Genomic DNA, 23856 nt, shown 5'->3' with positions numbered 1-23856 from the left:
GAAAGGTTGAACAAGTTAGGTCTTTATTTTTTGGAGCGTAGAAGGTTGGGGGGGCGGGCTTGATAGAGGTATTTAAAATTATGAGGGGTATAGATAGATTTGACATGGATAGGCTTTTTCCATTGAGAGTAGGGGAGATTCAAACAAGAAGACATGAGTTGACAGTTAGGGGGCAAAAGTTTAGGGGTAACATGAGGGGGAACTTCTTTACTCAGAGAGTGGTAGCTGTGTGGAACGAGCTTCCGGTAGAAGTGGTAGAGGCAGGTTCGATTTTGTCATTTAAAAAAAAATTGGATAGGTATATGGACAGGAAAGGAATGGAGTGTCATGGGCTGAGTGCAGGTAGGTGGGACTAGGTGAGAGTAAGCGTTCGGCATGGACTAGAAGGGCTGAGATGGCCTGTTTCCGTGCTGTAATTGTTATATGGTTAAAGTTCAAAGTAAATTTTATTATCAACCCTGAGATTTATTTTCTTGTGGGCATACTTATCAAATCTATAGAATGGTAACCATAACAGAATCAATCAGAGTGCCGAAGACAACATGTTAATAAACATTGCATCCATATTAGAAGGTACCAGGCATCAAACCACGACGAGATGCATAAAATTACAATATTCAGAAGACATTTGGGTGGATACAAAAATAGAAAACAATTTGGTCCACACGGTCAAGATGGGCCGAAGAGCCCACTTTCTGTGGCCTTTCCACCACCATGAGGTAGATTGTGATTCAACACTCCGTGTTATCATAGAACATAGAATTCAGCACAGTACAGGCTTGTCAGCCCACAATGTTGTTCCAACCTTTTTAACCTACTCTAAAATCAATCCAAATCTTCCCTCCTGTGTAGCCCATAATAAGGCCATAAAATATAGGAGCAGAATTAGGCCAATTGGCCATTGAGTCTGCTCTGCCAGTTCATTGTGGCTGATCCCTTTCCCTTTCAGCTCCTTTTTCCTGCCTTCTCCCTGTATCTCTTCACGCCCTGACTAATCAAGAACCTATCAAGAAGAAGGAAGAAGAAAGCCCTTAACTCCGAGTGGAGTCTTCGGGATGCCGTTGTGATGGCGTTTTTTTTGCAGGCTTCCTTGTTTTTATGAGGTTGAGTGCTAGCTCGACGCTCAACCCAGCCCGGATGGAAAGCGTGCAAGGGAGCCGGCTGGATTCGAACTTGGGAGCCTTTGATCTGAAGTCCGGCGCTGATGCTACTATGCCACCAGCTGGCAGAATCTATCAACCTCTGCCTTAAATAACCCTCCGTTTTTCTTTCATCCATGTGCTTATCTAGCCTCTTAAACGGCCCTAATGTATTTGCCTATACCACTATCCCTGGGAGCATGTTCCACACACTTAGCATTCTCTGTGTAAAAAAAAAACCCTACATCTGACATTCCCTATACTTTCCTCCAATTATCTTAAAAGTATGCCCTCTTGTATTCCACCCAGGGGATAAGGTCCACTTGGTCTAAGTTTTATACACCTCTATTAAGCGTCCTCTCAATCTTCTTCGTTCCAAAGAGAAAAGCCCCAGCTTTCTCAACATTTTCTCATAAAATATAATCTCCAATCCAGGCAGCATCCTGGTAAATCTCCTCTACACCCTCTCTAAAACTTCCATATATTTCCTATAATGAGGTGACTGTTAGGGCATATTCTGGAGTTAGAGTAAATATTAACTTCACCAGCAACCAATCTTCAGACATGAATATGGATTGATAATTGAATTTAAAATGCAGCCCTGAACAATAGTTTTCCTGAACCTGTAGACTGGAGTTGATTGCAAACCAGGCAATGCTGATTAACATTCATTTTGGGTATCTGGAGTGTGGGTGTGAAGGAAGAGATGTGTGAAAACTATATATAATTCAAAGGAAGCACTGTAGATACATTGCAACTATAACATTTTCTTCTTGTTTCCTTTGATCTTTAACATATAAAAATATCATATAATAATGGGTCAGGAGGCCTTTTCCTCCAAGAATCTATCAAAAGGATGCCTGCTGCTCATTTTTGCTGAATAAAACACTTCTAAGTCCACTAGCTTCAGTGTCTCTTCAGTGACATTGTTCACATTATAACAGTGATCAGAACTGAACACAATACTCCAAGTGTAGTCTAGAGTTTTATAGAGCTCATATAGAGCTTTATAGTTTCATAGAGAATATAATTTATATTCTGTGTGTTGTTAGTACCCATGAACTTGTGATACTGCTATGAGCAAGTTATCACTGTATTGTACCTCACCACACTTGTGCTCTTGACAACAAACTTGACTTAATTACTTATTCTTGGTTCCACACTTAAATTTGTAATCGTATTAATAAATTAGCCTACTTCTTTTAACGTTGCAAACTGACTTCTGCAGAAAAAGTTCTTCAAAAGCATTTTTCTTGTATACACAAATGCATAATGATGGACTGTGTTTCCAAACACTGGTCAGATAGTTCTAATTTCTGCTGGCAATTAATATTACTTGGCTGATAATAAATCTAAAATGCTTCAGACTCCCTCATTATTTAAGGGGTGAGTACAACTCCTGCACACAATTCCATCTCATTCTAGGTTAAGCTGCTTTCTTTATCCTTGATCTTACTGTGTACTGTGATTAAGTGAGAGGTTCCCATTCTGCAGCACGTATCTGTCTCCTTTGACTAACAAAAAAGAGATTCACCAGGTTGTTGCCTGGGATGGAATGTCTCAGTTACGAGGAGAAGCTGGAGGGATTGGGTCTGCTCCCACTTGAGCAAAGAAAATTAATACCATAAAATATAGGAGCAGAATTCAGCCATTTGGCTCATTGTCTGCTCCGACATTTCGTCATGGCTGATCCATTTTCCCTCTCAGTCCCAATCTCCTGCTTTCTCCCCATACTTTTTCATGCCCCGAATAATCAAGAATCTATCAACCTCTGCCATAAATATGAAACTGGTCTTCTACAGCCATCTGTGGCAACAAATTCCACAGATTCACCACACTGGCTAGAGAAATCATCAACATCTCCATTCTAAATGGATGTCCCTCTCTTCTGAGGCTGTGTTCTCTGGTTTTAAATTCCCGCACCACAGGAAACACCCTCCCCACATCCACTCCATCGAGGTCTTTCAACACTCGATAGGTTTCATTGAGATCCCCCCTCATTCTTCTGAATTTCAGTGAGTACAGGCCCAGAGCCATCAAAGCTCCTCAAATGATAACTGGGAAGAGACAAAGTAAACTGCAGGAGGAGATGAACTGTGGGGTGGTGAAGCTACCAGAGTCCTGGAGACCAGGGTAGATAGGGAGGACTTTGGTAGAGCTGTTCACTACAGTCTGAGTCCAGACTCACATGATATCACTCAGTACAAGTGAGCACACTATTCTCAGCACTTACTTTGCCTGCTGTCATCAGAGATCATTCAGCGAAGATACTGATTTGAACTGCAGCCCAGCTTGCCTTGATGCAGTGAGAAAAGGTCTTTAGCAGTGACAGACAGAATTGTAAGTTGCAATTCTTGCAGAGGGAGAACCTTTCAGTCATTGAAAAATTAAATCGGATTATTTCCAGTGTTAATTACAGAGGCTTAAGTGAAAAAGGCCCTGACTTGCGGAGCAGTGTCGGGTGGGTTGTGTTATCAGTGCCCAGTAGGAAGGAGCTCTGTGCCGCCAGAATTCCAATGATCATTAGCATTTCACCCTTCTATAACAGCAGCTTTGGCCCACTTTGTCCTCATACTGAAATATGTGCTGTTCCTGAGTGTCCCCGACTATCCAACTACATCACAGGCACAAGCCTGTCCACCATCGAGGACACCTTTGACAGGTGTTAACGCAAGAAGGTAGAATCCTTTATCAAAGGCCCTCACCATTGGTACATGCCATCAAAGAGGAGGAGCCCAAGAACACAAAGGAGTCCCAAAACACACTCAATGAGCCACTGTTAGAGGGAGTGACTTCAGAGGATGCCACACTGTTGGAGGGGTGGTGGGGGATTGGAACACTGTTGGAGGGGGTGGTACAGATTGGCACACTGTTGGGGGTGCGAAGGGATTGGCACACTGTTGGGTGAGGGACAAAATTGGGTGAGTGCCACACATCCCACTGACTGACACATGGTCCACCACTTACCCATCATCGACAAACACGCTGGGAAAGAGGCAGGCAAGACCACTGAGAGGACTGATGCAGAAGGCATAGACATTCACACCGTGCCCAGCACTGTGAAAGACTGGAAATAAAGATATCAATCATTTATTATTATTCTTGCTATACACTCATTTTAAGATAAATAACAGAGCCCCAGTTTTACACTAAATAAGAATATTGTATAGGGAGCGGAATGGTGCCGTAGTGGTTAGCACAATGCTTTACAGTTCAGGTGACGCAGGTTCAATTCCTGCTGCTGTCTGTAAGGAATCTGTACGTTCTCCCCATGACCGTGTGGGTTTCCTCCGGGTGCTCCAATGTCATAGTAGTTGGTAGGTTAATTGGTCATTGTACTATGTCCCATGATTAGGCTCAGATTAAGTTGGGAGACTGATTGCTAGCGGGGCTGGAAGGGCTTATTCTACACTATATCTCAATAAATTTAAAAAAAATGTAACTCCCAGTCACCAGGACTTTAAAACAAATTAAATTTCCAGTGTCCCATTAACCTATTCCGTATTATCTAAGAGAAAGTAGTTTTCACATGCTTTAGCCATAATAAACAGATTCATTTAATCATTTCTTATATAGAATCCTTGAAAAAGAGAGACCTAAAGTACACAAGGTCATTAAACTGATCAAATCCACGCCAGCCACAAATAACACGAGGGCGATCCCACTTCCAAGCTCCTGCTCCGTTGACCTGTAGATTTTTGCTCTTGAAAAGTTCATTCAAATGTAGCAGCGTTTCCACCATCGTTGCTGACAGTGAGTTCCAGACCCCCCTACCAGGTGTTGAGTAAAATTACTCCTTCTCAAGCCCTCTCTTTAACCCTTTGACCAAATCATGTAAATATATGTGCACGAGGTATTGACAACCTTGACAAGAGATACTGAACATTCTATTTTGCTTATTCTGTTTAACCCTCTCATTATTTTGTATACCTCAGTGAAATCTCCCCTTAACAGCTACACTTTTGCTCTAAAGAAAACTTAATCCTCATTACTTCTTGGAAAAATGAGAGAAATCTTCGCTCAGACCTCCACATCAGTTGGGATCTACTAGAGGATAGCCATTTCAACTCCACTTCCCATTCCCACACTAACATGTCTACGCACACCCTCCTCCACTGCAGATTAAAGAACAATCTAAATTAGAGGAGCAGCACCTTATATTCCTCATTGGTATCTAGCCTGATGACATAAACATCGATTTCTTTAAACTTAGGTAAACATTCCCCTCTGACCTTTCCTTTCCCCTTATCCACCTGCTTCTATCATCCTAACTTTTCTCCTCCCCTGTCTTTTCCATCTGCCATTACCCACAAACTCCTCCCATCATTTCCACTCCCCAACCCCTTCCCTTTATTGCACGGTCTACTGTCCTTTCCTTTCAGATTCCACCTTCTGCAGCCCTTTGTCACTTCCACCTTCTTTCATACAGACATTCTCCCCTCTCACCTACCTATCATCCCTCACCTGTATCTACCTATCACCTGCCAGTTCTTGCTCCAGCCCTTCTCTCCATCTCATCTCCTCTCTTTCTTTCCAGTCTTGATGAAGTCTTGATCCAAAATCGTGACTGTCCATTTCCCTCCACAGATGTTGCCTGACCCACTGAGTTCCTCCTGCTTTTTTGGATATTATTCCTTAGTCTTTTACAGTCAAGGGACACAAGCCTTGTCTAATGCAGATACTCATAATAGTCAAGACTACATATCCTGGGGTGACTTCAATAAATTAATGTTGACATCCAAGGATAGCTTACAAAACTAAATTCTCGTTCACTAGGGATCCACTCAGGCTCTGCGTACTATAGATATACTGGGTTCTGTCATGAAATTCATCCTGGTGCAGCCTCCCTACATCAGTGAAACCTGACTGGGATTGGGAATCATTTCACTGAGCACCTTCACTCTGCCTGGTGTAGAAGGCAGCATTTCCTTGTGGCAGCCCATTTCAATTCAACTTCCTGTTCCCACACTAACGTCTGTCTATGGCCACGATGAGGTCAAAAATAAGCTGTAGAAGCATCACCTCCTATTACCTCTGGATAGTCTCCAACCGAATGGTATGAACAATTAATTTTTCTAACTTTCGGTAACCATTCCCCTTTTTCCCCTCACCTGGTCTCATCTATCACCTATCAGCTTGTACTCCTTCCCCTCCACACCTCCCACCTTATTCTAGCTTCCTTCCAAGTTGCATGCCATCTTGGACAATGTCTCCCATCCACTCCATAATGTACTGGTTAGGCACGGGAGTACATTCAGCCAGAGACTCATTCCACTGAGATGTAACACTGAGCGTCATAGGAAGTCATTCCTGCCTGTGGCCATCAAACTTTACAACTCCTCCCTCAGAGTGTCAGACACCCTGAGCCAATAGGCTGGTCCTGGACTAATTTCCACTTGGCATAATTTAATTATTATTATTTAATTAGTTACGGTTTTATATTGCTATATTTCTACACTATTCTTGGTGTGACTGCAACAAAACTCAATTTCCCTCGGGATCAGTAAAGTATGTCTGTCTGTTCCCCTTCCTTTCCAGTCCTGATCATGGGTCTCAGATGAAACATCAACTGTTTATTCCCTTCCATAGATGCTGATCAGTTGCTCCAGCTTTTTGTGTATGTTGTTCAAGATTTCCGGCACCTGCAGAATCTCTTGTGCCCATAATATTTCGTGCTTGTGGCAGCAGAAGACCATCCTAACAAGTTGCTACTACAGTGGAAATGAACTCACTGGAGAGTACAACAGCTGTCATTGCGATCCAGCGATGAAAATCCACAGCCGCATCGAAGGGGATGTATCGGTTGAGAAAAGTTTCCCTCAGGAAAGTGATGAGGTTGCGACACATTGTAAGGAGGATGTAAGCGTACATGAAAGAGACACTGGCTGCAGATCCACGGGACACAATGATGCCAACGTACGTGGTTTGTGGAATCCCAGTTATCTCTGCCTCAATGGCATAGTCTGCACAGAAGGTAAAAATCAAACATTAAATCTGTAAAGGAATAGAAATGCATTTTTGTGGGTAACAGTGAGTGTGTGGACTTTGTGGAGTATTCTGTTTCCATTTTGGAAAGATGTGATCGAAGTACTGCTGTCAGAAACAGTGAATGTGAGTGACAATAAACCTGATTCTGATTCAGAGTGTGGAGAAGATTTACGATGGATTTGCCTGGACTTATGTTATAAGGAGAGGTTGGACAAACTGGAACATTTTTCCTTGGAGAGTGGGAGACTAAGAGGTGGCACAATAGCACAATGGGTAGAATTTCTGTCTCACAGCTCAAGAGTCCCAGGTTTAATCCTGACCTGATGTGTGTTATGGGACGTCAACGTAGCACTGTAGTTAGCCAATGACTTAGGTTCAATTCCGCCGCTGTCTGTGAGGAGTTTGTATGTTCTCCCCGTGACCACATGGGTTTCTTCTGGGTGCTCTGATTTCCTCCCACATTCCAAGGACCTACAGGAAATTAATCAGTCACACAGGTGTAATTGGGCAACACAGGCTCTTGGGCCGGAAGGGCCTGTTATTGTGGAGAATTGCCAAATAAAATAAAACCATAGAGGTGTATAGAATCTTGAGGAACATAGAAAGAGTGACAGCACTTAATCTTTTTCCTACAACTGGGGACTCAAGAACTAGAGGATATAGGATTGTGAGAGTGTTAAGGGCCAAATGTGGGCAACTTGCTGATCAACACAGTTGCTATGAAAAAGTTAGACCAAAGGGCCTGTTTCCATGCTATATGACTGTGAATTTATGAGAGGGCAAAGATCTAATAAAATCAGAATGAGGTTCATCATCAGATATATGCCATGAATTTGTTTGTGGCACAAATGCAGTGCAATACATAGCAATAAAAAAATTAAAATTGTAAGAGGAGAGCTGAATAGTGAATAGAACAAATCTGATGAACAATGAACCCATGAACACTGTCTCAGTATTTACCCTTTCTTTGCACTAATTTAATATAATTTGTTTGTCATACACATTAATGATCTGGATGATGGGGTGGTAAATTGGATTAGTAAGTATGCAGATGATACTAAGGTAGGAGGTGTTGTGGATAATGAAGTAGGTTTTCAAAACTCGCAGAGTTAGAACAGTTAAAAGAGTGTAACAAACACTGCCTAACAGGCCAGTTAGAAGAGTGGGCTGAACGATGGCAGATGGAGTTTAATGCTGAAAAGTGTGAGGTGTTACATTTTGGTAGGAATAATCCAAATAGGACATACATGGTAAATGGTAGGGCATTGAAGAATGCAGCAGAACAGAGTGATCTAGGAATAATGGTGCATAGTTCCCTGAAGGTGGAATCTCATGTGGATAGGGTGGTGAAGAAAGCTTTTGGTATGCTGGCCTTTATAAATCAGAGCATTGAGTATAGGAGTTGGGATGTAATGTTAAAATTGTACAAGGCATTGGTAAGGCTAAATTTGGAGTACTGTGTACAGTTTTGGTCACCAAATTATAGGAAAGATATCAACAAAATAGAGAGAGTACAGAGAAGATTTACTAGAATGTTACCTGGGTTTCAGCACCTAAGTTACAGGGAAAGATTAAACAAGTTAGGTCTTTATTCTTTGGAGCCTAGAAGGTTGGGGGGGTTACTTGATAGAAGTATTTAAAATAATGAGGGGGATAGATCGAGTTGATGTGGATAGGCTTTTTCCATTGAGAGTAGGGGAGATTCAAACAAGAGGACATGCTTTGAGAGTTAGGGGGCAAAAGTTTAAGGGTAACACGAGGGGGAATTTCTTTACTCAGAGAGTAGTAGCCGTGTGGAATGTGCTTCCAGTAGAAGTGGTAGAGGCAGGTTCAGTATTGTCATTTAAAGTAAAATTGGATAGGTACATGGATAGGAAAGGAATGGAGGGTTATGGGTTGAGTGCAGGCCAGTGGGACTAGGTTAGTGTAAGCGTTGGCTCGGACTAGAAGGGCCGAGATGGCCTGTTTCCGTGCTGTAATTGTTATATGGTTATATGGTTAATATTCTATATCTACTTACCGCAATTTATATTTTTTATTATTAGGTATTGCACTGTATTGCCTCTGCAAAACAACAGGTGTCTCCCGCTTTACGAATGTTCGTTTTACGCCACTTCGCTTTTACAAAAGACCTACATTAGTAACCTGTTTTCACACTACAAAGAAGATTTTAGCTTTTATGAAAATTTTTCCCATATAAATTAACGGTTCTTCACTTTACATCATTTCGGCTTGAGAAAGATTTCAAAGAAACGCTCTACCTTTGTAAAGGTGGGGGGGGGGGCCACACCTGTATTTCATAACACATGTCAGTGATAATAGACCTGATTCTGAATTTTAAAATATCACATCACTGGAGTCTCTGGGTGCCATCCTGTAACTTACGGTAGGCTCGTTCCACAAAAACACCGGCTGCGATTCCGTAAAAAATGAGAACGCAAATGATGTGCCGCCGATAGTTCTCGATGAAGCGCTTGAAGTGCTGAATTTTCTGCTGCACCTTGCTGCGGTTGTACCTCTCCCGTTTTGCTTCTGTGAAGGGTTTAGGGTGGTGGTAAGGCGACCTGTGGGGAGAGTTGAAATGCCAAATTATCGTGAGGTCCCACCTTTGGATTCCTGCTATTTCATCGCTCGATTAAGCAGGAGATTTGACTCAGAGTTTCCGGTAATTCATCAAAATCTGGTGCTGCAGTCACTGACCAGATCAATTTGTGGGCTGTGTGGAAAGGCAGCGACTAGATTTGATCCAGGTTCAGTCCTGACCTCTGGTGTTGGCTGTGTGGCGTTTGCATTCTCCTCCTGTGACTGTGTGCAGTTTAGATGCTTCAGTTCCCTCCCACATCCCAAAGACATGCGGGTCAGTAGTTTAATTGACTACAGAAAATTAACTAACATCAAAACTAGTGTATTGGTGAGTGATGGAATTGAAGGTTGTTGTCCATGGAGGATTTAAAATATGGAAGAAAATATTGAATTTGAAAGGGTCAAGGACAGTGCAAGCAGACAGATCAATTGCCTTTGTTCCAGCCGTGTGCTTGGAGATGAAGGCTGCCATTTTGTGGAACTGTTTTATATCCTCCATTTTGTGAGATGAAGTTGCTTTGCTCTCTGTGTTTTAACATCTGTCACTTGCTGGGAAGAGGGCAATAAATGGATGTTGGCTTGGAGCAGAGCCAACAAAAACATAAAAAAAAGAACATAGAAAACCTACAGCACAATGCAGGCCCTTCAGCCCCCAAAGCTGTGCTGAACATGTCCTTACCTTAAGAACTATCTAGGCTTACCGATAGCCCTCTATTTTTGTAAGCTCCATGTCAAAGGTGTTAAACGTCAATCAGGTGACCTACAGCCAATGACGGTGGAATGCAACATTTGAATTGGTAAGGAACGAGTATAAAAGTGGATGCTTCGTGTGTGCTATCAGTGATAACTCTCTCAGGAGACCCACCATCATAAGGAAAAAGCCCCCATGCCAGGGACTGCGGGAAGAAAGGCTCGATCATCTGGCCAACGGCATTGTAAATTGGAAAAGTGGTCTGAGTGAGTGTTGGTACAGAGGGAACAGTAGAATTCATGTTCTAAGCTGTTGGCCTGCGGTCAACATATTTACATTGTGGTTTGTGCAGAGACAATAAAGTGTGAGCTTTGATTAATTATGAGTTGCGTAGTGAATTTCCTAACCCAGTTCTGTTGACGAACAGGGTGAAGTTGATGGGGGTGTTGGGAAAACATGGAACATACACTCAGAGGCCACTTTATTAAATACACCTGTACACCTGTTCATTAATGTGAATACCTAATCGGCTAATCAAGTGGCAACAACCCAGTGCTTAAAATGTTTACAGCTACCAGGAGAGAGGCGTTGGAGCTGGTGCACTCCACTGGGGGCAGTGTGGCGCAGTGTCCAGGCTGGAGTCTGTGTTGCCCCCCAGTGATTACTCGACAGAAGACAAGCTGTATTGTGATTGCAGATTTCTACAGCATTCGCAGACCTAGGTCTGGGTTACTTTCTTTGCATGGCTATATTTTTTTCTGATATCTTACATGTGCTTTCTACCTTGTATATGCTATGTGTGACTGTTGGTACCGTACTGTGTTTTGCACCTTGGTCCTGGAGAAATGCCGTTTTGTTTGGCTGTATTCATGTATGGTTGAATGACAACTAAACTTGAATTGAATAAAAGCATGTAGACAAGAGTCAATCTCTTATTGTTTAACACAACCGTCAAGCATTGCGATCAATAAAGGAGAAAGTTATGATGTCATCACAGCTCAGGCAAGACCCGATTCTCTGCCTGAAGTTACATACAGAGGTCAGTGATTTCTCAGTTGGGTCATGGGCTACAGAAATGCAGTCAGGACCATTTGAAAGGGCAGATTCTGGAAGAAATTGAACACTTGCAGGCGCACACAGAAGTCAGCTGGCTCGCAAACTTCCCTCTGCTGCCTGTAAGGAGCTTGTTTGTTCTCCCCGTGACTGCATAGATTTACAGGTGCTCCAGTTTCCTTCCACAGTCCAAATATGCACCGGTTGTAAGGTCAATTGGTCAATGTAAATTGTTCTGTGATTAGGCTAGGGATAAATGATGAGATTGCTGGATGGTGTGGCTCAAAGGGCTGGAAGGGCCTATTACACGCTGCATCTCAATAAATAAATTAATAAAAGGAAACTGCCTCAGATGCTCTTACGCAGTTTTTTAAAAATGGTGATAAAATTATTTGAAGACTCAAATGCTTCATTCAGCAATCAATTTAAGAATATTAAGCATGACATTGATTATTTGTCAGAATTATTTACAATGTTCAATTAAATCAGTCTTCAATTATAAGAAAATGACGTGAATCTTATCAAAGTCAAATCAGTTATCTCCACATTTCTGTCCCTATTTATGTGCAACATTGGCCATCGGAATCTTTTCCAGATTCTGAATCTCTCAGAGTTGGAAGAGAAAGAAAGCTGATGATCTTCAAGTATATTTGTGCCCATTCGGGTGAGCTGTACAAAGACATGTCAAAGATTTCAGGGTTTTCCCTTGATCCAGGTTGAGTAATAAATCAATTCCTGACAGTTGTACTGAGAAATTAACAGCAAGGAAGAAAGAAGAACGGATCTCGTTACAAAATTGTGATCTGAAGTCAAGGTTCAAAAAAATTACATCAAGACTTTTGGTTGCAGAAAGAATCTCTGAACACTATCCTGCACTGTGCAAAAAGAACACGATGTTCTTCATTGCCTTTCCAACATCATATTTAGTGGAGCATGGTTTCAGTGCACACACACAATTTCCTTCAAAGCAACGAAACAGACTGCAAATTATTGAACGAGGGTGATATTCAGTCTGATGTTGAGAAGCTGATATCACTGCATCTCATTGAAAGCAGGAAAAGCAATGAGTAGTGAATAGTTGAACTTCTAATGTACGCTCTAGCATAGCTGATGAAAATTGTTTTTACTCCAGTTAAATAAATATATGGTTTTATTTGTTGCTTTATATAGATGTAAATAATGTTTGCAATTACTTGTCACTACTTTGAATCTGCAGTTCCTATTTTTTTCTTTCATGGTGCATTGTGAATCAAAATTCTTTGCGGTTTTTATGTAATGGCCAGAAGGAGAGAGGGGGCACCACAGGGGATGCGGTCTGTGAGCCAAAGGGGTGGTAACGCAGACAGCTTTGGGAACCACTGATCCAGGCCTTTCAATATTCAATAGGTTTCAATGAGATTCCTCCCCCCGCCTCATCCTTCTAAAGTAGCAGAGTCTGCCTGATGCATCAGAGGCCCATCCCTCCGCACTATCAGTATGTCTTCATGAAGAGATGAGGTGTTGCTTCAAGAGGCAACATCCATCATCTGATCCATCCTATCTTGTTGCATCAGGCAGGAGATACAGAAGCCTGAAGTCCCATTCCACTCAGTTCAAAAACAGCTACTTCCCTTGATGCACCATCAATAACTCTCGGAGACGGGAGGCGAACAATAGGCTTTTATTAGCAGCAAAACGGAGCACAGCATCTCGGAGACTGAGGGGGGAGCAGTGCCTCCAATTGCCTTTATACCGGGGTCTGTGGGAGGAGCCACAGGAGCAGTCAGCAGAGGGGCGTGTCCAGACAGGTATACATAGTTTACCACATCCCTTCAACTTGCTGCTGAAGTACAGTGTTTAGAGTTCAAAACCAGCTGGCAAAACCCTAATGACGAGTTTAGCAAAATTATGAACACTTTAATCATTTTGCACTGTATGGATTTTCTTTTATTTTTATTCTAATTGTGCTCTTGCTTATAAAAATTGTATTAGTTATCTTTCTTCTGTGAATGCTGCTTATCTGATGCTACAGTATGTGCCTGTGACATTTCTGCAAGTTGTTTTTCTTAAACACCCATGCATCCGTGTTGTGCACTTGACAATAATCTCGATTCTGACTTTGACTTTGATGCTGGAATCTAGTGGAACTCAACAAGTCGGGCAGCATTTGTGGAGGGAAAAGGACGGTCAGCGTTTTGTGTTGTGGTTCTCCATGTGGAGTGCTTGAAACCTGGTCTTCACTGGTGATTGGTCGCCTGCTATATCAGATAATGACAGCTGAAACCTGGGTGGGAGAGTTTTTAAAGTGGAAAAGCTGTTGCTCTCGGGGAAGTTCCACTCTCTCAACCTCGGAAGCCCAGGTCCAGTGGTATGAGTAGTCATCACAAGTGGAGTCTTCCTTGGTGGCAGTGGATGACCATGACACCTTCTGTGCCTTGTCATGACCTTCGCTGTCCATGAAACATTGCAGAAATGTTGGATCTCACTTTTGATCTCATCCACCCAGTCTGCTGGTGCTGATTTCACATGCCCAGACACGTACATCCCTATCTCAATTAGGTATAAGGCTCGCCGGCTACCCTCACCTGGTTTAGCCCACCTGCCGAAGCAGTGGACCAGGGCAAGGCCACTGCCACATTCCAACAGCTACTTGGAGCCACAGGTGAGAGCTGAGCCTATGCAGGGGACCAAAGGTAAGTGAGCTGCCCTAGAATGGACATGAAAAGCCCCTTCACCAGAGGTGCTACCCGTCCCTGGATGCCGCATACACCAGCATTTTACGTGGATTGATAATTTGGTGTCAACATTCGCACTATAAATCTGACTTATTTCTAAAACACATAAGCATTAAAGGCAGCATCTATGGAAAGGAATAAACAGTCGGTGTTTTGGGCCAAGGCTCTTCATCAGGGCTGGAAAGGAAGGGGGAGGATACCAGTATAAGGAAGTTGAGGGAGGGGAAGGACAGGTGATGGGTGGAAAAGGCAAAGGGCTGAAGAGGAAGGAATCTAATAGAGGAGAGTGGACCATGTGAGAAAGCGGGGAGGAGTAGCACCAGAGAGAGGTGATAGGCAGGTGAAGAGAGGAGAAGAGGTAGGAGGGAAGCCAGAGTGGGGAGTGGAAAAAGAATCGGGGGGGGGGAAAATTACCAGAAGTTTGAGAAATGGATGTTCATGGTTGAAGGCTACCTAGGTGGAAGATGAAGTGTTGCTCCTCGAACTTGAGAGTGACCTCTTCGTGGCAGTAGAAGCCACGGACTGACATGTCTGAAAGAGAATGGGCCCTGACGAATGGTTTCGGCCTGAAACATCAGATGTTTGCTCCTCTCCGTAGATGCTACCTGACCTGCTGAGTTCCTCCAGCACTTTGTATGCGTTACTCTGGATTTCCAGCATCTGCATGCAGAATCTCTGGATTTTAACATTAACAGGCAGCAGAGTTAAACGGCACAGAGGGTGAGCTTTTACCTTTTGTTCTGTTTGTCTCTGTTTCGGAATTCCTGTCCAACCTGTTCCACCGGAGTCTCCTGGTTGTTCCTGTTAGTAGGTGGAGAACAAGAATGTTTTTCATAAGCCACAGGGGAGTCTATTTCATTCAAAGCTGAAGTGACAGGCTCTGTTATCCAGCACATGCACAAACCACAAGGCACCCTCAGAGTAAGTGGGAAGCTAAAAGCCTAGTCACCTGCATGATTCAGATCAACTGTCCCAGCTAAGTGGAATCAAGTTTCCCCTCACGGTACTCCTGATTTTCTGGTGGTTAAACAATATCAATGGAAAATTATTTAGCTGTCAAATCCCCACGGCCAATTCTGCAACAGGATTTTGCTCCAGAAATACAGTGTTATGACCTCCAACACACTTTATCTAATGTCGAAAGCACACTCAGTGGCCACTTTATTAGGTACACTTGTACACATGCTTGTTAATGCAAATATCTAACCAGCCAGTCACGTGGCAGCAACTCAATGCATAAAAGCATGCAGACATGGTCAAGAGGTTCACTTGTTGTTCAGACTAAATATCAGAATGGAGGAGAAATGTGAACTAGGAGACTTTCACCGTGAAATGATTGTTGGTGCCAGATGGGGTGGTTTGAGTATCTCAGAGGCTGCTGACCTCCTGGGGTTTTCACAAACTATGGTCTCTAGCGTTACCGAGAAGGGTGTGAAAATGAAACAAAACATCCAGTGAACGAAGGTTCTGTGGGTGAAATCACTTTTGTGAATGAGAGAGGTTAGAGGAGAATGGCCAGACTGGTTCAAGCTGACAATAGTATCGCGGCTGGCACAACGCTTTACAGTACCAGTGACCCAGTTCATTCTGCACCACTGTCTGTAAGAAGTTCGTGTGTTCTTCCCATAACCACGTGAGTTTCCTTTGGGTGCTCTTGTTTCCTCCCACAGTCCAAAGACATACTGGTTGGTCATTGTAAATTGTTCGATGATTAAGCTAGAGTTAAGTCGGGAGCTGCTGGCCATGTGGCTTGAAGGGGGCAGGAAGGCCTATTCCACATTGCATCTCAATAAATGAATAAATAACTCAAATAACCACACAACAACAGCGGTGTGCAAAAGCAAACCTCTGAACGCACAACACATCGAACCATCAAGTGGACGGGCTACAGCAGCAGAAGACTATGAACATGCACTCATTGCCACGTTATTACATATAGGTGGTACCTGATAAAACAATCACCAAGTGTATGCTATGAATTACTACTTTGTACTAAGGAAGCTCAACCTGAATAAAATTGTTACTGGCAGTCAGGGTTGGGTTGCATCATGGACTGGTATGGAGGATTCAATTCACAGGATAGTCAGTTCCATCATGGGAACAGCTGTCCCCATTAACTGAGACATCTCCAAGAGGCGATGTCTCAGGAAGGCAGCATCCATCACTGGGACCACCACCACTCAGGCCACACCCTCTTCTTGATGCTGTCGTTATTGAGAAATATACCTGATATAATCATTATATATACCTGAACTATAATCACTATGTATTAGCTATTTACTATACTATGTAATCACTTCTAGGTACCGAATATTAGTATGTATTATTTTACTGGGCACATTTTGTTATGTGTTGTTTTCACTAGATACTTTGTACTCTCTCAGCTGCATATTTTGGCACTTACAGTACACCTGCTTGGTTTGCAACACTATTAGCTGCGATGTATCCCATGTATTACACTCAGCCTTTGTTTAGTACGAGATAACGGTGGTGGACAGGATGCTGCGAGCAGGAATGTACTGTGAGGGAGGTTGTCTGGAAAACATAATCTTGGCCACGAATAAGGCCCCAATGCGAACGGGTGAAAAACAATGGTGACGTACCGCGGGCTAGGCAAGAGCGATTAATTAATTCATATATAGATGATATGCAACTAAAAATTGATTGGGTATGCGAATAAAACCGAAATGTAACTGAGATAAGAAATTACTATAAAGAATGCTGTACACCAGAGCTCGGTGGGCTTTCGGTGACAAGTTCATTGATTGCCTCAGCCTTTGTTTGCAAATAAAGGTTTACTTTTCTTGAAGAATTGACTGAGTCTCCAAGTCATTTCAAGTAACCATGACAAAATTGGCGCAGCGAGCAGGGTCGGAAAGAGACCCGCGGAAAAGATTCGGCGGGTTGAGGCCGCTTCCCGGTCCCTCGGGAGCCCTTACAGGGCTAACAGAATTACGGGTGCACCAAGAAAAAGATAAGCGCTTTTTGCGACAATTTGGATTAAAATTCTGTTGGTTTTGGGGGTCTCGGGGACTCAGAAGTGTGTAGCAACTGCTGAAGGGTCTCTCTGATCCAAAGAATCTGGCAGAATTGAGGGTTAGCAGAGGAGGCTTAGAGGATTGATCAAGAACACTGCAGTGAGGGTAAGTACAAATAAGTTAATAAGAAGTTAAGTTAAGAAAAATTCCACGTGGTGTTGGTAAATCCCTGTGGATACCGCTTCGCATAGTGCGAAGGGCTGCACGGGCAGGGTAAGGAAAAGTAGAGTAAATCCCTGTGGATACCGCTTCGCACAGAGCGAAGGGCTGCACGGGCAGAGTAAGGAAAAGTAGAGTAAATCCCTGTGGATACCGCTTCGCACAGAGCGAAGGGCTGCACGGGCAGGGTAAGGAAAAGTAGAGTAAATCCCTGTGGATACCGCTTCGCACAGAGCGAAGGGCTGCACGGGCAGGGTAAGGAAAAGTAGAGTAAATCCCTGTGGATACCGTTTCGCACAGAGCGAAGGGCTGCACGGGCAGGGTAAGGAAAATTGAGTAAATCCCTGTGGATACCGCTTCGCACAGAGCGAAGGGCTGCACGGGCAGGGTAAGGAAAATTGAGTAAATCCCTGTGGATACCGCTTCGCACAGAGCGAAGGGCTGCACGGGCAGGGTAAGGAAAATTGAGTAAATCCCTGTGGATACCGCTTCGCACAGAGCGAAGGGCTGCACGGGCAGGGTAAGGAAAAGTAGAGTAAATCCCTGTGGATACCGTTTCGCACAGAGCGAAGGGCTGCACGGGCAGGGTAAGGAAAATTGAGTAAATCCCTGTGGATACCGCTTCGCACAGAGCGAAGGGCTGCACGGGCAGGGTAAGGAAAAGTAGAGTAAATCCCTGTGGATACCGCTTCGCACAGAGCGAAGGGCTGCACGGGCAGGGTAAGGAAAAGTAGAGTAAATCCCTGTGGATACCGCTTCGCACAGAGCGAAGGGCTGAACGGGCAGGGTAAGGAAAAATAGAATAGAATTAGAGTAGAAAATCCTCGTGGGTACCGCCTTAAGAGATAAGGGTCTGAACAGACGAGGTGCAAAGAGCAAGTTCTGTGGGTACCACTCTGAATAGAGGTCTACACGGGTAGAACAGAATAGACTAGGCATAGAATTAGAGTAAATAATATTATCCAGTAAACAAACTGTGAATCTCTGAAATACCTTAAAAAGAGAGAATAACACGACAGGTGAAGGAACGGCAGTAGAGATTCTGAGCAAAAAATTCCCGTTAATTAAATATGAGATCACAAAAACTTCAGAAAAATGGGAAAAAAGAACCAAAAACCTGGTCACAAAGTGGCCAAGAAAAGGAACGTTTGATGTAAGTTTGTGCGAAGAACTGGAAGGACTAATTAAAAAATTACAAACCAAAAGATAAATCTAAGAAAAGAGGGCAAAAAAGAGAACGAGAAATGGAAGTGCTAAAACTCTTCAGAACGGAGGGAGAAAGGCTGAGGAGGACAGGTAGAATATTGATTACAAACGAGGAAGACACTAAGGTGCAGGGAAAACAGCCTGTTAGAGAGAGAGGAGGGTACGGTGAGAAGCTGGCTTCAGATCCGTACCCGGATGCGAAAGAAACAGAAAAACCCCCTCCCGATAATGAGGAAGGAACCCCTAAGCAGTGCCCCCTGCTGACGGGAACAGTAAACATGCAGGGAGAAGTCCAAGTTTGGGATAATGAGGAGGAAATAAAACAATACGAGAAGGAAAAAAGCGGCAATATAGAACGAGATAGAGGGAGAAAAGATAAAGATAGAACAGGAAAGAAGGGAGATGAAAAGAGTAGTGGAAAGGCTACACCAGCTGAGAGAGAAGAGGGATTATGAGGAGTATTGGTTATACTGTAGAGACAGACAGACTAGAAGAGAACAGGAATCATCTAGACAGCAAGAATGGAGTGAGTTGAGAGGAAGTTGGAGGAAGGTAGGAGACCAGAGTTTGGAGGAAATACGAGAGAGGACGGAGAAGCAGATATTGGAGATGGAAGAGGGGACTAGAGTGGAGAAGGAGCAAGGAAGAAGGTATACCCCAGGAAGGTATGAGTGGCAGCCAGTAGTACTAGGGCCAGCAATAGATGAAGAACCAAGTGAGGAAGGAAGCTTGATTACATGGAACGGGGAGAAGGAAATGCTGCCACTGCTGGTAAAGGGATCAGGACAAGTACAGTATATCCCTTGGGGATCCCAGGACCTGGAAGGGCTGAAAAATACTCTGCCTAGTCTGCACGAGGGGGCAGGAAAGTGGATTAGAGCCTTTGAGGAGGAAACAACGGGACGATTGTTGGCTATGGGAGATTTGAAGGCACTGCTGATAAGATTGATGGGAACTTCCAAGTTGAAAGAACTGATGGAGATGGCTGGCTTACAGAATGTGGACAGTCCACAGACTGATGGGGCCAATTTTGATCCAGTGAGACAGAGGGTATGGCAGACCCTCAGGAAGCTTTATCCACCCAGAGTAGACCCCAAAGCCTTAAAGGGGGAACTACTGGGAGACACTGAAAACCCAGCAGCCTATGTAGAAAACCAGTTGAAAAAGTGGAGACTGGAGACTGAGCAAGAGGTGGAAAATAACTTGTTTCTGAACTCACTGTTCTGACAGAGCATTTTGGATGCAATGCCTCCACAGGTCAAGTCTAAATTGGAGGAGGTGGTTGGGCTGTCATCACTGACCCCACAAGCATTCAGTGATCACGTAGTCCACGCAGTGGAGAAATATCGGAGAGACAAACGGAGGCTGGCTGAGCAGCAAGAAGAGGTGCAGTGAAAGCTATTGCAAATGCAGCTCGAAGAACTGAAAAAGAAGGACAAAGACAAAAGCAAAAAGATGCTGCCAGCCATCACTAATGTGAGTACAGCCATTACACCATTAGATGGAGGAACCGGTCATTCTGTCAGTCAAGGGCCAGAAAACCCCATGCCAATAATGAATGTCTCCGGCGGAACATTTCCACAGATGCCCTATTGGGGACAGAGTAGAGTTAAGCAACAGCCCAGACAGGACTGGAACTCCCAAGGAGGGGGGCAGAGGAGTTATGGGCAAAGAGGATTAGAGAGGAGACGGGGGAAAGAGAGGCAGAAAGATTGTGCTGGGGATGCAACCAGCCTGGACACATGAAGAGAGACTGCCCATTTAAACCATGGCCTGTCTCGTATCAGCAGGAGCCGATGGCAAGGGAGCCACAGTTTGGCCACATGCCGGCTCCTGGGGGTCCGAGCGGACCTGTAAACCCCTATGCAAGGTATTAGGGGTGCCCCGAGAACCCGAGTGGGAAGGGACATTACCCAATGATAACGAGGGAGGCAGATGAGGAACCTATGGTTCAGGTTATGTTAGAAGGGCAACTGACACCAATGATGATAGATACTGGAGCCACGTACACTTGCGTACAGCCACAGTATGCCCTTCACTTTCCCATGTCAGGAAAATTTATTAAGACGGTAGGGTTCTCGGGGAAAACACAGTTGACACAGTGCACGGCTCCAGTGCATTTGAAAATGGGAAATAAAGGAATTGTCTTATCAGTACTAGTATCTAAAGGAACTCCGATTAATTTGTTAGGCAGAGATGTTTTATTGAAACTGGAATTAAAATTAGAATGCACCAGAAATGGGTTAAGTGTGGAAAGAGCAGGGGCTCAATTGATAGTGCGAGAAGATAAGAGAGCCAATGTTTTTTGGATAGGGGAAACAGAAGATCAGATCTGGGATACCTGGGGAAAGTGGAAACAAGGCGTGCAGGCCATATTACCTGAGGCTGTAGCGCCCAAATCTGAGTTACATTGCACTGTAATTTTCGATGAGACTCAGAATAAGGAGGTAGAGAGGAGATGGAACATGAGGACAGATATTTGACAACACCTAAAAGGGGAAGCCATAGTAATTGGGAAGCAGGGGGCAGCCCTGCAAGTCAGGTGGAATACCTTCTTGAAAGAATGGTACAGGATACCGGAAGCTGTACCCCACATAACCTTGCTGGTAAATGAGGGATACCAATCTAAAGACCTAGGACCCCTGGTAAAGCAGGTAAGCACTGTAACGGTTTGGAGAAAGGTTATGTCTGAGGTATGGATATCCGGAGACAACAACTACATTAAGATAGGGGTAAACATAGATGTGACAGGAACTATGAAGGAAGTTGAAGTAACTCCTCAGCCACACATGCCGTTGTTGGGGCAGGCAAGGGGTCGGCAGAAAAATAAAATATTGGACAAGTTGCCATCTATTCTGTGGTCGCAACATGACACGGACGTGAGGAAAATAGAAACAGCCAGTCCGGTGGAGGTAAGGTTAAAGAAAGGAGCAGTTCCACCTAGGAGACCAAAATATCCCTTAAGACCGGAAGCAGAGGAAGGTATAGCGCCAACAATACAGGAACTGTTAGTGGCAGGAGTGCTTAAGAGAGTAAACAGCCCCTGCAATACTCCGCTGTTGCCTGTCCCAAAAGCGGACAGGTCTAAATGGAGACTGGTGCATGACTTAAGAGCAGTGAATGAGGTAGTGGAGGATTTGGCAGCAGTGGTCCCGAATCCACACACACCGCTGACTAATATCCCGCCAGAAGCAAGCTACTTTTCAGTAATTGATTTGTGTTCGGCTTTCTTCAGCATTCCCCTAGCCGAACAGTGTCAGTATTTGTTTGCATTTATATACAGAGGCAACCAGTACACCTACACTAGAATGCCACAAGGAATTAAGCATTCACCACATGTTTTTAATAAAGTATTGAAGGAAGATTTGGATGGCATTTCGCTGGAAAGTACACTGATACAGTATGTGGATGATTTGTTGATTTGCTCTGAAAGTGAAGAGCAGTGTGAACGGGATACTGTGATACTTATAGAGAAACTGGCGTATGGAGGGCATAAAGTATCTAAGAAAAAGCTGCAATTTTGTAAGCAGCAGGTGGAATATTTAGGAAGGATGGTATCTAAAGGCAGTAGCGCCGAGTCAGATTGAGGCGATAACGAAGGCTCCAAAGCCCCAAACAGTAGGGCAGATGATGACGTTTCTGGGAATGACAGGATATAGCTCAGACTGGATTGGAGAATATGCTGAGATTGTAGCACCACTGAGAAAGATAATGAAAGAAGCAGGACATACAAATTTGAAGAACGGCTTACAGTGGAATGGAGAGGCGGAGATAGCTTTCAATACTATTAAGCAGGAATTGCAGTCAGCACCAGCTTTGCCTGACTACGAGAAGGTTTTTCATTTGTATGTATCCAACCGACAGGAGGGTTATGTCACAGCGGTTCTAACACAAGAGACAGGCACAGGAAAAGCAAAGCAGCCAGGAAAGCGTCTGGGTGTACATCAGTTATTATTGCACCCCAGGTAAGCCTAGAGCCGGAACCCATGATAGAGGACCTGGTTGAAATGCAAGGTAGGGCAACGCTGGCAGAACAGACAATGTGGAGGCGACAGGGGGGCCAAGCAGAACTTAGAAGGCCTGTGGAGCACAGAGGATGGTTTGTGGGTAGCTCCTACTCCTTTGCTGACTATCTTAATTTCAGAAGCACATGGAGTGGACCATTGTGCAAGGGGGGAAGTAATAAGGAAAATAAAAAAGGATGGTTTCTGGTCGCCTTATTTACAGGCTTCGGTAGACTATATTTTAGCACAGTGTGAGGTTTGTGCACAGAATAATGTTCGAAGAGGGATTGCAATACCAATAGGTCACATACCCGTGCCTGAAGGACCATTTCGACATCTGGTGATCGACTACGTAGATATGATAAAGACGGTAAGAGGGAAAAGATACATTCTGGTGGTAATTGACAGGTTCAGCAGATGGGTAGAGGCAATACCCTCGAAGGATCAAGGGGCAGGAACAGTGGTAAGGTTCCTGACAAATGAAGTGATCCCAAGGTTTGGAATACCTTCGGAGATTAGCTTGGACAACGGTTCGGCCTTCATCCAAAAGGTGGTCAAATTGGTATTACAAGTACTGAGAATAAAACAAAGGTTTGGATGTGTGTACCACCCACAGTCACAGGGCATGGTGGAAAGAATCAATGGCACTCTGAAGGCCAAACTAAACAAAATTTGTGCAGACACTAAACTTAATTGGGTCGATGTTTTACCGTTAGCATTGATGAGTTACCGCATGCAAACTAATCGAGTGACATGCCTGACACCACATGAGATGCTCACTGGGAAGCTATCATACCTGTGACAGGGGTAAGCAAAAATGTTGAATGGATAAATTATATATACTACAATCAACAGAGATTCATCAACTACACCGATGATGCACTGGAGGCCTTAAGGCAACAGCTGGATGCAACTAGCAGGATGGCGTGGCAAAACAGACAGGTACTGGATTGGCTTTTGGCAGAAAAAGGGGGTGTGTGTGTGATGTTTGGAGATCAATGCTGCACTTTCATACCAAACAATACTAGCCCAGAAGGGTCTTTCACCAGAGCAATGAATAAATTAAAGGATCTGCAGAAGGAGGTCAAACAGAATGCAGGATTTGGGCATCAGTGGTTTGACTGGTTAGAAAGCAAACTAGGGGGATGGGGTGTGTGGCTGATTAAATTGGCAATGACTGCAGGCATTGTGCTGATAAGTTGTGCATTTATTCTGTGCTATTTTTTTCCATGTCTCAAGACTTTGATAATGCGTGCGACAGCAAAACAATTCCCGATGCTC

General features: G+C 43.9%; 1 protein-coding gene across 1 annotated transcript in view; it reads right to left on the bottom strand.

The window, feature by feature from the left end:
• LOC140714331 (dual oxidase 1-like) overlaps positions 1-23856 on the bottom strand; it is a 130866-nt gene that overhangs the window by 27207 nt on the left and 79803 nt on the right. The window contains exons 23-26 of the mRNA XM_073025494.1: positions 14901-14969; positions 9513-9691; positions 6872-7102; positions 4107-4206 (exon numbers count right to left, since the gene is read on the bottom strand). Of these exons, the coding sequence (XP_072881595.1) occupies positions 4107-4206; positions 6872-7102; positions 9513-9691; positions 14901-14969 (579 nt within the window). The remainder of the gene's footprint in view (positions 1-4106; positions 4207-6871; positions 7103-9512; positions 9692-14900; positions 14970-23856) is intronic.

Source organism: Hemitrygon akajei, chromosome 21 (assembly GCF_048418815.1).
Source record: "Hemitrygon akajei chromosome 21, sHemAka1.3, whole genome shotgun sequence".
Classification (NCBI taxonomy): Eukaryota; Metazoa; Chordata; class Chondrichthyes; order Myliobatiformes; family Dasyatidae; genus Hemitrygon; species Hemitrygon akajei.
This window is presented reverse-complemented; position numbering and strand designations above follow the sequence as displayed.